This window comes from Staurois parvus, unplaced genomic scaffold (assembly GCF_062004578.1).
Source record: "Staurois parvus isolate SC_StPar_1 unplaced genomic scaffold, SC_StPar_1.0 ptg000009l, whole genome shotgun sequence".
Lineage (NCBI taxonomy): Eukaryota > Metazoa > Chordata > Amphibia > Anura > Ranidae > Staurois > Staurois parvus.
This window is the reverse complement of record NW_028317805.1, coordinates 6,143,960-6,160,389: the sequence shown is the minus strand read 5'-3', so window position 1 is coordinate 6,160,389 and position 16,430 is coordinate 6,143,960. Positions and strand designations below refer to the sequence as shown.

At 40.2% G+C, this 16,430-nt stretch overlaps 1 protein-coding gene across 2 annotated transcripts in view; it reads right to left on the bottom strand.

The window, feature by feature from the left end:
• Window positions 1–16,430, bottom strand: part of LOC149474236 (uncharacterized) — a 91,532-nt gene that overhangs the window by 30,222 nt on the left and 44,880 nt on the right. The window contains exon 5 of one of the 2 annotated variants that reach the window (XM_089669336.1): window positions 6,375–15,857. The exons of the other annotated variant lie outside the window; for it this stretch is intronic. Within the exon in view, the coding sequence (XP_089525462.1) occupies window positions 15,828–15,857 (30 nt within the window). The 3' untranslated portion in view covers window positions 6,375–15,827. Of the gene's footprint in view, window positions 1–6,374; window positions 15,858–16,430 lie in introns of those variants that run through there. 2 annotated transcript variants of the gene reach the window in all.

Here is a 16,430-nt window from a genome sequence, read left to right as displayed (position 1 = left end):
GCTAAGCCACTCCAGGACCTTAATGTGCTTCTTCTTGAGCCACTCCTTGCTGGAACACCCATCCATGACCCCTTTTCAATGCCCTGGCTGAGGGAAGAAGGTTTTCACCCAAGATTTGATGGTACATTGCCCAGTCCATCGTCCCTTTGATGCAGTGCAGTTGTCCTGTCCCCTTAGCAGAAAAACACCCCCAAAGCAGAATGTTTCCACCACCATGTTTGACAGTTATGATGGTGTTCTTGGGGTCATAGGCAGCATTCCTCCTCCTCCAAACACGGCGAGTTGAGTTGATGCCAAAGAGCTCGATTTTGGTCTCATCTGACCACAACATTTTCTCCCAATCCTCCTCTGTATCATTCAAATGTTCAGTGGCAAACTTCAGACGGACCTGGACATGGGCTTTCTTGAGCAGAGGGACCTTGCGGGCACTGCAGGATTACAATCCATGTCGGCCTAGTGTGTTACCAATTGTTTTCTTGGTGACTGTGGTCCCAGCTTCCTGGAGATCATTGACAAGAGCCTCATGTGTAGTTCTGGGATGATTTCTCACTGTTCTCATGGTCATGGACACTCCACGAGGTGAGATCTTGCATGGTGCAGCTGACCTAGGGAGACTGACACTTGTTTTGTGTTTCTTCCATTTGCGAATGATTGCACCAACTGTTGTCACCTTCTCACAAAGCTGCTTAGTGATAGTTTAGTAGCCCAGTCCAGCCTTGTGTAGGTCTACAATCTTGTCCTTGACATCCTTGGACAGCTCTTTGGTCTTTGCCATGGTGGAGAGTTTGGAATCTGATTGTTTGATTACTCCTGTGGACAGGTGTCTTTTATACAGGTAACAAAATGAGATTAGCAGCACTCCCTTTAAGAGACTGCTTCTAATCTCAGCTTGTACCTGTATGAAAGTCACCTGATAGCCAGAAATCCTGCTGAATGATAGGGGATCAAATACTTATTTCCCTCATAAACATGCAAATCAGTGCATAATTTGTTAGACATGCATTTCTTTTGAATTTTTTGTTCCTATTCTGTCTCTCAGTGTTACAACACACCTACCATTCGATTTTTAGACCGATCATTTCTTTGTGAGTGGGCAAACGTTCAAAATCAGCAGGGGATCATATTATTTCCTTCACTGTATGTAAAAAAAAAACAATTCCAGTATATATACCGCCATTTGTAAATGCTAAAACTTTCATGTAAACCAATTAATTTTTTTTTTTTGCAAAGACATGTCACAGAATACATTTTGGACTAAATTTATGACGAAATTAGATTTTTTAAATTTTTTTACTGGACATGTTTAATAGCAAAAAGTCAAAAATATAGTTTTTTTCTCAAAATTGCCGGTCTTTTATTGTTTATAGCGCAAAAAAAAAAAACCTGCAGAGGCAATCAAATACCACCAAAAGAAAGCTCCATTTTTGGGTGCTGCGTTGCATGACCACGCAATTGTCAAAGTAACGCAGTGCCGCATCTCAAAAATGGCCTGGTCAGGAGGGGGGGGGGGGGGGGTAAATCCTCTGAAGTGGTTAAGGGAATGACTTCATCACCTTTTGTATCACCTCCCCCTTCCTTTAGATTGTAAGCTCCACAAGCAGGGCTCTCCTATTCCTTCTGTACTGAAATGTATTGGAATTGTATTGTCTCCCTTATATTGTAAAGTGCTGCACAAACTGTTGGCGCTATATAAATCCTGTATAATAATAATAATGTCCTACTGCTCCTTCACTATCCAATCACAGGGTTGAGGCTGGGAAGGTGACCATGCATTATTGCTCAACTTGGGCAGAGAAAAGTCAGGTCACCAGTCTGGCTCTGCTGTGTAAACCTCAGGGCTTGCTGAACAGAATTACAAATCCTACGGCAGATAAAACAGTTCCCTTATATGCTTTTGCTGCTTGCCTAGAGTCCAGCTTTAGAGCGCATATTGCAAGACAACATACACATACTAAATGAGCACGAGATTGGAGCTCAGGCCATGCGGTCATTGCTTTTGGACATAATGGAAGGAGGGGGGTCGTCTACAGTCATTCTGAATAAAGTAAGGGGATACAAGATTTGTTATTTACCAGAAAACGCTCGCCAATCTTCTATGCGTTACCTCCCCGCTTCAAGCCGCCTGTGCATGCAGGTGCCAGACCGTTCATAAATCTCCATGTAGTGGTATGGGCTTTCTAACGGCAATTCATTTTAATTATGTTTGACATAAAAAGACCACCTACAGTCGAGACAATACAGCAATACGATTTTCAGGCTTTCAATGGGGAATACTTCATAACTGAAGTATGCTTTCCCCAAGGAGTTTTACTACCATTTGATTTAATTTTTAATTTTTACATTTTAATCAAAAATAGATCAAACGGAAGCGGCATCCTCCGGGGAGACATCCGTTCTGATTTAAAGCAGGGTATATTTCTTTTAAATACACGTTGCTGCCATTTATGCATAACTCAGGAATGACACCCTGCATTGGAAACACGGATCATGCTGTGCTACACATCGTATTCCCCTAATAACATAATGATCAGTTGTCAAATACTGACAACACATCTTTTCCAGGAGTCATTTCATTTCCTCCTCATCTTTTAAAGAAATCCAGACAAAGTCAGCAGTTCAGCAATAAAGTATTGTCTGAATGCCCATTTACCTGGAGTTGCCTTTTTGTTTTTAGGATGCAGTTTGGAGGAAAAATGTGTTTTTCCAATTCAAGTTGTCTGGACATGTTAGCAGCAAAAGGACTCTTAAAGCAGAACTCCGGGCAAATAGCTAAATACAGTACACGTGAAGTACATATACAGTACAAGGAAGGCATTTTGCCTGCTGAAGGATTTGTATTACTGTCCATCCAGTTCTAACATTTACACAGCTCTGCCATACAGCAAAGCCCTGCCTAGTGGGGCAGAGAACCCAGTTTTTCTGTCCTGTAATTTAGTAACAGTTACAGATCTTGTCCTTCCTCCAGCTTATGATTGGACAGTGAAACGTGAAGCAGCACAGCTCATCTCTCATTGGTGTGCACTTTGTTAGCATATGAGCACTGCAGCATCTTTTTCTGCTTTTCCCTCTCTGTCTAAAATGTGCTGTAGCCTCCCTGGCGGTATTCCCGAGTGTAGCTCCGGGTAAAGTTTCAGTACCAAAAGCGGTAACCCCAAGCTACACTCAGGCTTACCATGCAGCGCTACTCCGGGATCCCTCGATCACTTACCTTCTCCTGCGCTCCCGCGATGTCCCTCCTGCAGTGTCCCCGGCAATGTAATCCAGCGGATGCCGGCATCTGTCATCTGGGTTCCGTCCCCTGCGAGCGTCGGGACGTACGGGGGACAGAACAGCGGGAAATTTGAAAATGACAAAAAGTGACATTCACTAAAATCACATAGTAAAACATTACTGTATCAAACCATTTCACATACATTTTGTCCCGAGGGCTTTGTCCTGCGCCCTGCCTGCATTGTTACTGTTGTTTCTGCCTGGAAACTGAGAAATGTCCATGGCGTCCAAAAAGCGTCCCTTTAGGTCAAAAGCGGTTTTAGACCAGCTAGAGAACAGGGATAGTAAATTAGAACCGCTTGCAGAATTGAGTGATAATGATTTGTGGGGGAAATTCGTCATCAGACACTGAAAACGATTTTGCAACTTTGCTCAGTGATGTGCGAACATGGCGCTCTATTTCAAATTTCAGTGTTTTTGGTTTGATTATATTATTGAATTAAGTTTTTAAGTTTTTAAGAATTGTTTCAAGTTTTATCCTACCCGGGATGTTTACTAGACTCTTGTTCGGACAGATTTCAGTGAGTTATTCCTAAAAATTACAGGTCTACAATACAAAAAATACATATTTCCATGCAAAAAAATGTACCGCTTTGAGCACAGAAATATGGACATAATCAGACCGCTTGGGAGGTTAAAAAAAAAAAAAAAAATGCTCCTGTCCATTGGGAATGTACAGATGTGAGAACTGAACTGGTTAAAGATCAGTTGCAGACAAAACATTTTATTTGGTGCGGACAAAATGGGGATGGGTCAGAGCAGTCTTTTTCAACCTTTGTACCCATGAATGATTAGTCTAGGTTCACGCCTATGCAGGTTGCCTTTGAGGCATTTCTGCATTGCATTTTTTGCACTTGTGTATTTGCCGCATTTTTGATGCTTTTTTTTCATTTTTTTTTTAATTTTTCTTGTTGCTAGGCAGAATTTAAATGCAAACACATAAGAAAAAAAACGCAAAACATGCTTTTCTGCAGTAATCCCATTGAAGTTTATAGAACCAAAAACGCAACGTTTTGCTTTAAAAAAAGTCCCTGACCCAAAAGACGCATCAGGTGATGTGAATCGGTCCCATGGGAAATCATGTTAAATGGACTGTACTGTGGTTCTGTAAAACGCGGCAGCAAAAGCTTAGATGTGAACCTAGGTTTAGGGCGATATCACACTGCTGTGCTGTGGTTTGGCAGAAATGATGCATCTTTGGTGTGCTTTCAGAAATTGCACCAAAAATGCCCAATCTAATAGAAATCTATGGGAAAGTGAAGGTAACCTGAATGCAGAAACCATGTATATACTGCGCTGTACCCGATCTGTGGGGGCAAACCACAACACAGCAGTGTGAAAGTACCCTTAACTGCTTTAGGACCGCTCGCCCGCATTGTACTGAAGACGGGCGGCTCCTACAGGCACAGTGATGTATGTCACTGCCTGCTTCCAGGTTCAGCGCGCGTCTCTCTCCCCTCCTCTCTTCACCAACTCCCAATGTATTTCTACACAGCGGAACTTTGTTAGCAGGTCCCGACATGACTGGGACCTGCTGATCTGCTATGTTCTATCACAGCCCAGAGCCCTGTGTTGACAAACAATACAGGGCTCTGTAAAGAAGGAATAATCTTTGCTTCTTCTCCCTGCACAGCATGGAGAAGGAACAAAGAGATTTTTAGTAAAAAGCAGCACACATTACACTTGTTAGGCACACACTTAACTCCTTGATTACCCCGAGATGTTAACCCCTTCCTAGACAATGTCATTAGTACAGTGACAGAGTATAGTATCACTGATTACTGTATTAGTGTCACTGGTGATGTTAGTGACAGTTAGTCAGTTCCCACCCAGTGTCAGTTAGTGTCCAATTGCCCACCGTACTATTACAGTTCCACTATAAGTTGCTGATCACTGCCATTACTAGTATAAAAAAATAAATAAAAATTACAGTATATATACACACATTATTTGTAGACGCTATGACTGTTACCCTAACCAATTAATATACACTGATTGGGATTTTTTTCTTTACTAATGACATGTAGAAAAATACATTTTGGCTTAAATTTATCAAGAAATTTTATTTTATTTTTTTTTAATGGATATGTTTGATAGCAAAAAGTAAAACATATTGTTTTTTTTTTCAAAAGTTTTGGTCTTTTTTTGCTTATATAAATAAAAGTTAAAAACCCATAGGTGATCAAATACCACCAAAAGAAAGCTCTATTTGTGTGAAAAAAATATAAAGTTCATTTTGGATACAGTGTTGCATGGCAGCGCAATTACCAGTTAAAGTAGCAAAGTGAAGAGGGTAAAGCCTTCCAGAGCTCAAGTGGTTAAAATTATTAATAGATCTTGGGAAACCCTTACTTAATGTATAACTAAAAGGCAAAACTCTCTAAAAACTATTTTTTTTCTACTGAAGCTCAAAAAATGCTAATAGCCTAAAGTAGTGTGTATGGACACAATGGGGTTTATTTACTAAAGCTGGAGAGTGCAAAATCAGACTCCCTTCTGCATAGAAACTAATCAGCTTCCAGGTTTCATTGCCAAAGCTTCATTGAACAAGCTGAGGTTAGAAGCTGATTGGTTTCTATGCAGAAGGGAGTCTGATTTTGGACTCTCCAGCTTTAGTAAATAAACCCCATAGCTTCTAGGAACAGAAAAATATGCTACTAACAGCTTCTAAGAGCTTACAAAAACACTAGTGTGCATGGAGCCTTACATGTGGTATCTCTGCAATCGTACAGATCAGAGAAATGTATTTTGGGTTGCTCGTTGGTGGTAGGTTATGGAACAGGCAAGAACTATACAGCCACATTTTTAAAAAATTATTTTTATTTTAGCTTTCCTTTGACTAAAAAAAAATTATACAAGATATATCCATTACCATTTACCACCAAATTAAAGCCCAGTTTATCCTAAAAATGGGGTATAATTCACCTGGATACACTAAATAGTTGTGATGATATGTACAGTTTTACTAACACATGCCAAAGTTACAAAACTTAGTTCAGATTTGTTTTCTCTTCCATCATGAAGGGTTAAGATATAAATACCAAACAGCCAGTAAATAGAAGACACAAACCATTCATCACAGACAGACCCCAAACGACAGTTGCTTCTTTAAAAACACAAATATTCTTTATTTTAAAAAAAAAACTATTTGGCAGACATCCACCTTCATTAGAGAATGTGTTACTGCTAATTTTACATTCATGACAAATGTACCAATTAAAATTTTCTTACAAAACAAATCTGATGAAGATGACAACATGCCAGATCCTGTTTATACAATACAATACAATACAGGGTCCAGCGTCGCCTTTCGCAGGCGAGAGACCGCGAGTCTGTTATTTTGTTTAAAGTAAATAGAAAATCCAGAGGTGTGAAAATAGAAAAGAAACCTCAGGACTGTACATTCCATCTCGTCAGGAAAGAAGAAAATAAAGAACTCTGAAATATCACAATATCCGATATATACAGGAGAACACACAAATCTACATTATAAAATGGCTACTTAGTGGTTCTTGTAGTTGCATAGTCTATCTTAGAATTAGATATTAATAGACAAGACAACCTTTACCAGACTTGGGAAAGATCGGTTTGAAACAGTTATCTTTTTCAACTAAAAACTGCAACAATCTTATTAAAAAGATCAGTGGTTCACAAAATATACACATATGATGGTGCAAGATAATACCGAAGTGATGTTTCCAGGAACATAACATGCACAAGTACAGTTGTGCAAAAAGTAAAGACATCACACGGAATTTGTTGACTTTTTCAATATATTAAAACAGGCCAACTTTAGACCTTGGTTCAAATAGTGCCTACAGATAAAAGGTGGTATAATTGAACAAATATGTCATAAAAACATCAAAAAAATGTATATTGTGTTTCATTTTCATGATCTCAACCTTGGGTCTCCAGACTTTCTAAGCAAGGTTATTATTTCGCAGACTTTATGGGGGGCAGACTTTAACCAGTGAGAGTAGAAAATGTCCCAGTGTCAGTGGGAGTCATAAACAATGTGTAAGACTTGGCGGTCAGTGGGAGTAAAAAAAAAAAAATATTATGTAGTTCCGGTGGTCAGTAAGGAGGAATAATGACCCATCATTGGTGTCAGTGGATAGAATATTATCTCATCATTAGTAGCAGTGAGAGGAAAAGTGTCTTGTATCAATGGGAGGAATAGTGCCTCAAAGGCCAGATAAATGCAAGCAAAGGGCTGCAGTTTGAAGACCACTGATCCAATCAAAAGATTGTCACACAGAAAACGGAAGAACACCCCTACATTTACCACCACTTTAAGTCCATGGAATTGGAATCTGGAGTTCCATATTAGATGCCAGAACATCTTTAGGGAGTATACAGGTGGAAACTGTTTTATTTCAACCTCAAATCTCTAGGGTCTGGTGTAGGGGCAGACTGACCATTTGGAAACTCGGGCACTGCCCGAGGTCAGTAGGGGGCCCCATGAGATGCCCCTGGTACCTTTTTCATAGGCTTTTTTGAGTTTGGGCAAGGACACAGGGGCCCCATGATCCCCTATTGCCCGGGGGTCCCATGAGTTGTCAGTCCGCCCCTGGTGTTATCTTTGCAATTGTCATGTGTAATGTCATCATGCCAAGATCAATAGAGCTCTCAAAGTCCCTCAAAGAGAAAGTTGTAGATGCCTTCAAGTCTGGCAAGGGATTTAAAAAGAGGATTTGAAATCAGATCATTCCACTGTAAGGAAAATAATCTACAAGTGGCATTGATTTTAAACAACTGCTAATTATTCTAGGACTGGCTGGCCCTACAAATTCTACAAGTTTGCTATTGAACATATAGGCAGACACTCAGGCCTTCTGCAACAATATGCTGAAGACTGATCAATCACAGGAAGAGGTGGTTGGTCAGAGTAACAGTAGACATGTTTGCTGCAAACCAAGGACAATATTTCAGTAGAAAAACCTCATAACTGTAAAGCATGGTGGTAGAAACATTATGGTTTGGGGTTACACTGTTGCTTCAGTGCCTGGGAAAATTGAAGCCATCGAGTGATCTATACATTCGGCTTCACATTAAAGTGTAGTTGATAAGAATCTGTTCAAACGCAAAGCAAAAATGAGTCTTGCAACATGGCAATAATCCAAAGCACACTAACAATTCCCCCAAGGAATGGCTCGAGAGAAGAAACCGGGTTATGAATTGCCTTAGTCAAAGCTCTGATTTGATGCCCATTGAAATGTTGTGGGGGGAATTTTGAAAACTGGCAGTTCGGGCAGGGAAACCCACAAACATATTGGAACTGAGGGAATTCTGTATTCCCTATTCCTGTATTATTTTGTGTTGTGGTCAAAAGTTTCATGATCTCATATACTGGTAGGCAGTTATATAAAATGCCTATAAGAAGCCGTTTCTGGTACAGGGAGCAATACCAACTTTTTCCACTGTACACCGTTGCATGTATTGATATTTTAGTTGAATAAATGATTGAAAAGGCACATTTTTCCCGTATCTTTACTTAAGTCAATCACCCTTATCTGTAGGCACTGTTTGAATGAAGATCGAATGTTTGCATGTGCAAATAAGCTGAAAAGGTGAACAGCTATCTAAGGTCTATAGGTAGCTAAAGTGCAAAACTAGATGTTTATGTGTACAGATGTTTGTGGATGTGGTCAGTTCTGGACAGGCTGAGTGGAGAATGTTAATTCCAGCAAACACCCTGGGCTCAACCTTAATATGGGAAGGATCAATTGGCTGCATAGCAATTGTGTGATTGATTGCTACTGGCTACCCTGAGATAAGGCTGCCTCAGCAATGTCGGCAAACTATCTAAAACTGAGCAAATATGTCACTCAATGATGAGTTAAAAAGACAACCCCCCCCCCCCAAAAAACAAAACAAAAACAACTCAGGTTTTGGTGGCTGGATCACCTTCCCTTGTCTCACTTCCATTCATGGTCATAGGCACCTTACAGTGACTAGATTGTTTTTTTGTATATAAAAAGTTTATATTCCTTTACAACAAGATAAATATAAAAACTGACTAATAGGCACCTGAGGAGGAACCTTCACCTATAACAGATAGGACTGTCTAACTTGGTTAGATACAAATTTCCAACAGGCATACACACAGTAAATGCTACTTTCAAGAAAGTCCAGTATGCATTACCAACTTAAATCCCAACTGAACTTTCAGTTTAAATCAGCTAAATAAATTTCAGATTCATCAAAGCAACATATGAATAGAATCTTACAGTTCATTTTCTTTAGAAATGTAGACCTATATCTCTTCGAACAGCAAATCTCAATCTACCTGCTGATCATAGAGCTCTAGCTGACTGCTGCAGAGAGACCACTGCTTTCGCACAGAGAGTAAGGGTTCCTCTGCAGCATGCTGGCAAGGGGCAGGCTTTTCTTCTAAAGAAGCAGCCACAGTCTTCCCTAGAATATAGTTTATGGATTAAAACTTGAAGTTCAGTTGGACTTTAATGTTATAGATGCCTCTTGTATTAAATGTTTATTTGTAAAATAAAGGTTTTATACAAATACATGATAAAACACCAGCTTTATAACCTGTAAAAAAAAGTTAACTGTAAACTATTCCCTTTCATCCATGGCAGTCTTTCAGTGCTTGTCCTTCTGCATGCTGGCCATGCAGTGACCACATGATGAGTACTACCAACAGTAGTACAGACGCATCTATTCTTCGTTTGGTGCATGTGCATTTGGGAGGACATCAGTTCATACACATTATGGTATTATTTACTTGTAACTAATGTGCACAGAACCCAGTTCCATAACAACCAGTCAGATTTCACCTTTCTTTGGATCAATAGTACAGTCAAATATAATGAAAATGTCTATTGGTGGGACTAATAAAAGTAAAAAAATAGCAACTTATGCAGCACAGCAATGGAACAGCAGGTCTACATAATACATATCTTAAAAACTGAAAAAAAGTCTCAACTTAACTGGAAAGAATGATCACATCATGTATTATGAAGGTGTATTTTCCCTTCTTCATACTTAGAGCTAAACCTCACCTATAAAGAGAAGGAAGGGCTTTCTCGACTACAGTGTTCATCATGCACTTGTTGCATCATCCTTGCCTTTTCTACAATCCCTGAGACAGCCAATAAAAACTGGCAAGGAAAGGTAGGGTTCTAACAACTGCATGATGATGGGTTGTAAGAGGAAACATCCACCTGCTTCAAGAAGAAACAGTTGAAAATAAGTATTTACAGCTAGAAGAAACCACTTAACATAGGTTGTCAATTTGGCTTTCCATTGTACAACTATACATTAGAGCACGAACCAGCCACTGGGCAGGATGTGCCATGAGTTGTAGATCCACACGCTATCATGGTTATCAATGGGTTTTCAGAAGTTCTATTGATTCTATTACCAGAACTAACATCTGGGTCCCTCATGCAAGACCCTGACCATCTATAGTTATCAGAAAACTTACTGCAAAGTGCTTTGACACTGGCCAGTTTCCCAAAATCACAGATGGCAGAGCAGACTTGAAGAAAGTCGAAAGTTACTGGATAGAGAAGTCTTTCTCACCTTCTTTACCCCACAGGAACCCTTGAAACATTTTTCAGATCTCTGGGAACCCTGGTTAATACCAATTATTTAGTGTCACTAGAAAAAAATGCCCCTTACATTGGTGGTCAGCTGGAGGATTTACTCCTTAGGGCTTATTCCAATGTGCAGCCAAGGGTCGTTAAAAGCAGCCGCTCAAGGCTGTATACATGTTGCAGTGGCAATGCTTTGCTTCATGGAAAAGATTAAACCTGCCTGTCGTGTTTATGGTGCAGTATTGCTGCACCAAACTCTACTCATTCTGGTGAATAGGGCTGCTCCACAACCATGCGCAATGAGTGGTTGGTCAGAATTTTTAGGGCCAATACAGGTGGAGATGAGGCAACATATCACCTCCCAACTTTCTGTGAACTGAAATTGCATGGTGGATTGCTTTTAAGAGGGTGGCAAGGGCTGCAGCATATCAGAACCAGCCCCAACCATGGCGGCAGTAGCTCTTGCTGCTGAGCTACCTGAGATGTTGGACAGCATCCTGTCTGATACGTTGGATATTCTTGCCTTGTCTACTGTTTCTGGTGAATCTTGAACTCCTTGCTCCTCCCATTAACCTCCTATTTAAGCCAGGTTTCTGCACTTCTGCTAGACAAATTATTATGTTCTTTCCAGACGATATTCTGCCCCGTTGTGTACCTGCAGCTCTCCTGATCTCCACTACCACTTATTATTTGGCTTATTCCTCAACTATGCTTCCATTTGATTCCAGCATGAAACCACTTGTTACCAGCCTATGGCTTTTTTTTTTTACTAACTATACTTCTGCTTGATCCCTACCTGCTCCCAGACCCTGGCTTGCTCACCTCCCGGTGGGGTGATCCTGAAGACTAGGACCTGGTACATTCATGCAGCAAAACCCATCTCCACCATCAGGAGCTATGGTGAATACATGGTTAGTGCATAGACCCTGCAACTCGGGTGAGCCATGTCATTCACCAGGGTTGTGTTTTGCTTGTGTACTTATCCAGCTGGTCAGTGGGAGACTCTCTACTGCTATAGCTATTGGTCTCAGAACCTGACATCACTGGTATAATGCAGCTATCTTTGCCAAGTGGCACTGGCCTCCAAGCTAAGAAGGCACCATCAAGAGTCAATTAGCTGCAGCTCAAGCAACCTTTAGCAAATGCTGGAGCAACCCTGGGGCTCCACAGAACCCTGGTTAAACATTACTTGGATAGAGCAGCCAATAAGAAACCAGCTGGCATTGTTTGGATAGTTCTAATGCAATGGACATTTTTAAAACTAAATCTGATTGGTTGTTATGGTCTAAAGAAAGAACTGTTCTTGTTACTGTTAGCAACCAGATTCAATATTTCATAATTTTAGTGCAGTGCAGGGAGAAACAAAGAATCTGACTGGTTGGCATCAGGAACAGTTTTCCAAGTGCCGATAATGCCTATTTTTTTTCCCTAAAGGATAAGTTCACCTTTCATAACATGTGTCACTCATATTCATGGTGTAACATGTAACATGAAAGGACCGACCCCTGTTCCTCCCTGCTCTGACAGCTAGCAGAGGATCTTCTCCTCCTGCAAGTTGTCAAAATTTTCAAAAAAATGCAGCCTTGCGGGGCTTCACCTGCCCAGCCGCATCACACATGCACACTATTCTGTGATTGAGAAAACTACAAGCACCGACAGACTTAGCAGCTATCAGCTTGTAGTCCTCAATGAACTACCATGGCGCTGGGAGCTTTGTGGTAGTTCACTGATTCTTCCTGTCAGAGTCTATTGGCTTGCTCATACGGGATGTATGGGCATGCAGATATACTGACAGGTCTGCAGGAGTCCTGCATGGCACCAATGATCTGCTGATTAGAACTGTGCATTTCATTTCGGTCTGAATCTAAATTCAGATGAATTTGTGGTTATTCAGAGATTCAGATGTATCCGAATTTCCAAACAACAATAGTAACGAATTTCATTAAAACTAGTTTTTTTTTTCGTTTATTTGTTTTCTAATGAATTCCAAATTTTCAAAACGATTACAATTTGAAAAATTAAAAAAACAGTAAGGGACCCCCCCCCCATCCATACCAGGCCCTTCAGGTCTGGTATGGATTTTAAGGTGAACCCCACACAAAAACTAAAAAGGCATGCCCCCCCAAATCATTATCCATGAAAATTATCCATGCATGCAGCCTGGCAGGTCAGGAAAGGGGGGGGGGTAACGAGTAAGCACTGCCCCGGTTCTTTGGGTTAGGGGGGTCTTCCCCCTCCAAAGCACGTTGTCCACGTGATGATGGGGACAAGGGTCTCTTCCCCACAATCCTGGGAGGTAGTTGTGGGGATCTGCAGGCGGGTGCTTAGCGGAATTTGGAAGCCCCCTTTACCTCTACTCATCCATCAAAAAAGTGTAAAAAGTGAGAAAAAAAACACAACACCAGCTTTTGACAAGTCCTTCATTAACAAAAACCCCAAATAATTGTTTTTTTTAATAAAGGACTTATTTACACTTTGTTACAAAAAGTGGTGTTGTGCCTTTTCTCACTTTTTTGGTGAATGTTAAAGGGGGCTTTCAGATTTTGATAAGTCCCCTGCCCACAGTCCCCCACAACCACCACCCAGGGTTGTGGGGAAGGGGGCCCTGTTCCCATCAACAAAGCACCCCCCCCCCATGTTGAGGGCACATGGCTTGGTATGGTTCAGATGGGGCTCACCCCCCCCCCCCCCGTTTCTTGACCTGCTGGGTTGAAAGCTCGTCTGGTATGGATGGGGGGGACCCCACGCAGTTTCTTTTCTGAATTTTTCATTGCCAGCAATTGTTTTTACATTCAGCTGTCAGTGGGGAAACCACTGACAGCTGATGAGTCATCGGTTGTTAAGGAGGTGGGGGCCGGCTTCCCGACCCTCTTCTTAACAACCAAGAATTCGGATCGGTTGATACATTTTCGTCCGATCTGAATTTGAATCGTTCTGAAAGTTTGGAATTTGTTAGAAAATGAATAAACAAAACTAAACAAATTCTGAAACAAATCCAGAAAACAAAATTATTAACATAACAAATTTATCCAAAATAAAACAAATTTTTTCATTCTGCACATATCTACTGCTGATCACTGGAGCAATGCTTTCCAGGCTCCTGCAACAAAAAATAATAAATGCACATTTTATTTACCTGCAAAAAAAATGCATTTAATATTTTTTGTCAAAAGGTGAACTTTAAATTATTGTACAGTATATATATATATATATACATACATACATACACACACATACATACATACACCGGCCACTTTATTAGGTACACCTTCCTAGTACCGGGACCCCCTTTTGCCTTCAGAACTGCCTTAATTCTTCGTGGATTAGATTCAACAAGGTGTTGGAAACATTCCTCAGAGACTTTGGTCCATATTGACATGATATCATCACACAGTTGCTGCAAATTTGTCAGCTGTACATTCATGAACCGTTGATACAAGGCAGGATGGATCCAAGCTTTCATGTTGTTTATGCCAAATTCTGCCTCTGCCATCTGAATGTTGCAGCTGAAATTGAGACTCAACAGATCAGCAATGTTTTTCCAATCTTCTATTGCTCAATTTTGGTGAGCCTTTGCAAACTGTAGCCTCTTTTTCCTTTCTTAGCTCACAAGAGTGGCACCCAGTGTGGTCTTCTGTTGCTGTAGCCCATCTGCTTCAAGGTTCGACATGTTGTGCGTTCAGAAATGGTATTATGCATACCTTGGTTGCAACGAGTGGTTATCTGAGTTACTGTTGCCTATCATCTCGAACCAGTCTGCCCATTCTCCTTTGACATCAACAAGGCATTTTCGTCCACACAACTGCCGCTCACTGGATATTTTCTCTTTTTCGGACCATTCTCTGTAAACCCTAGAGATGTTTGTGCGTGAAAATCCCAGTAGATCAGCAGTTTTTTAAATGATCAGACCAGCCTGTCTGGCACCAACAACCATGCCATGTTCAAAGTCACTTCAATCCCTTTTCTTCCACATTATGATGCTCAGTTTGAACTTCAGCAAGTCGTCTTCACCACGCCTAGATGCCTAAATGCATTGATTGGCTGATTAGCAATTTGTGTTACCAAACAATTGAACAGGTGTACCTAATATAGTGGCTGGGGAGTGTATATATACACACACACACACATATATATATATATATATATATATATATATATATATATATATATTCACAAACACCCATACATACTTTCAGTAAAAGTTTTGGTTTCTGGCCAAGTGCATCCTGAATTTTTAGTTTCGGTCCAGAATTTTCATTTTGATGCACCACTACTAAAAAGGTATCACCTTAACAGTGTCTCATGCACAATGGCCTTAAAAAATGCTACTTTTACAGGCATTTGACATTTTTTTTTTCAGCCTGCAAACGCACTTCTATAGCAGCTTGTGTAGTCAGCCATTCATGGGTGTTTACAGGCATATTAGAAGAACAGCATTTGGAGGCTGAAAAAAAAAATCATCACTTGCAAGTTCAGGAGAAGATTGGGCATAAAAAATACCTAATACACCTAAAACATATTTAGTGCTTGAGCATTCATTCATTTCAATGGCTGGAATAAATTAGTATTCTGGTCAATGAAATCAATGAAACACCCAAACGCTTGATGTGCCTAAATGCATGTGCAAAACACGGCTTTAGGCACATTTTTTTAAGCTGTTTTTTTTCCCGCCAGGAGCAAAAGGGATTCAGGGGAGGAAAAAAACATCCGGTGTGCATGAAGGCTAAAGGGAAGCATCCCAGGAGGTGCCACTCAGGCCTCATTCACAATGGAACATATGATGAAAAAAATTTTTTAGAATCCACCTTTAAAAACAGAAGTTTCCTATGAAGGCATGATCACTATTCGTGACCACACTGGTTGGATAACTGAGGCACTATAGTAATGTCCATATAAAAAGTATAAAACGTAGATCAGTGCAGGCAACAGTGTTTCAGTGGAGTGTCCTAGCTCAACGACGTCCGACAAAAATCATACAAAATCCAAACTTCATGTTCAGGTCTACAGTCCAAGAATGTGGTTGATATGCCCCTGAAAAAAAAACAAAAAGACACACATTACATAATATATATTAGCAAATCCATTCTTTGTATCAAACCTTGTAAAATTCTTCAAAAGCAAAACATACAGAAGTAAACATGCTTTTTGCTTCTCTGTGATCATACCGATTTTATAGGCATAATTAATACAGCTGTATAATGTTTGAATAACTTTAGGAGGATGATTATAAAAGCTTTTTTAATTATTCCCTATAAATAGTATTTACTAAGACATTAGTCTCCACTATATTTTGCTGAAATTATTATATACTGATAGGTCCCATATATAAGATATGCACATCTTTTGATAAAAATTTGTATGGATGTCTATGTCATGTTGCAGATTTTTACTTATTTCCTTTCTGGGTTAAGAGTCATCAGTAGGACTGGAAGAGAACTTAACCTCCCTATCGGTCTGATTATGTCCATATTTCTGTGCTCAAAGCGGTACATTTTTTTGCATGGAAATATGTATTTTTTTTATTGTAGGCCTGTGATTTTTAGGAATAACTCACTAAAATCTGTCCGAACAAGAGTCTAGTAAACATCCCGGGTATGATAAAAT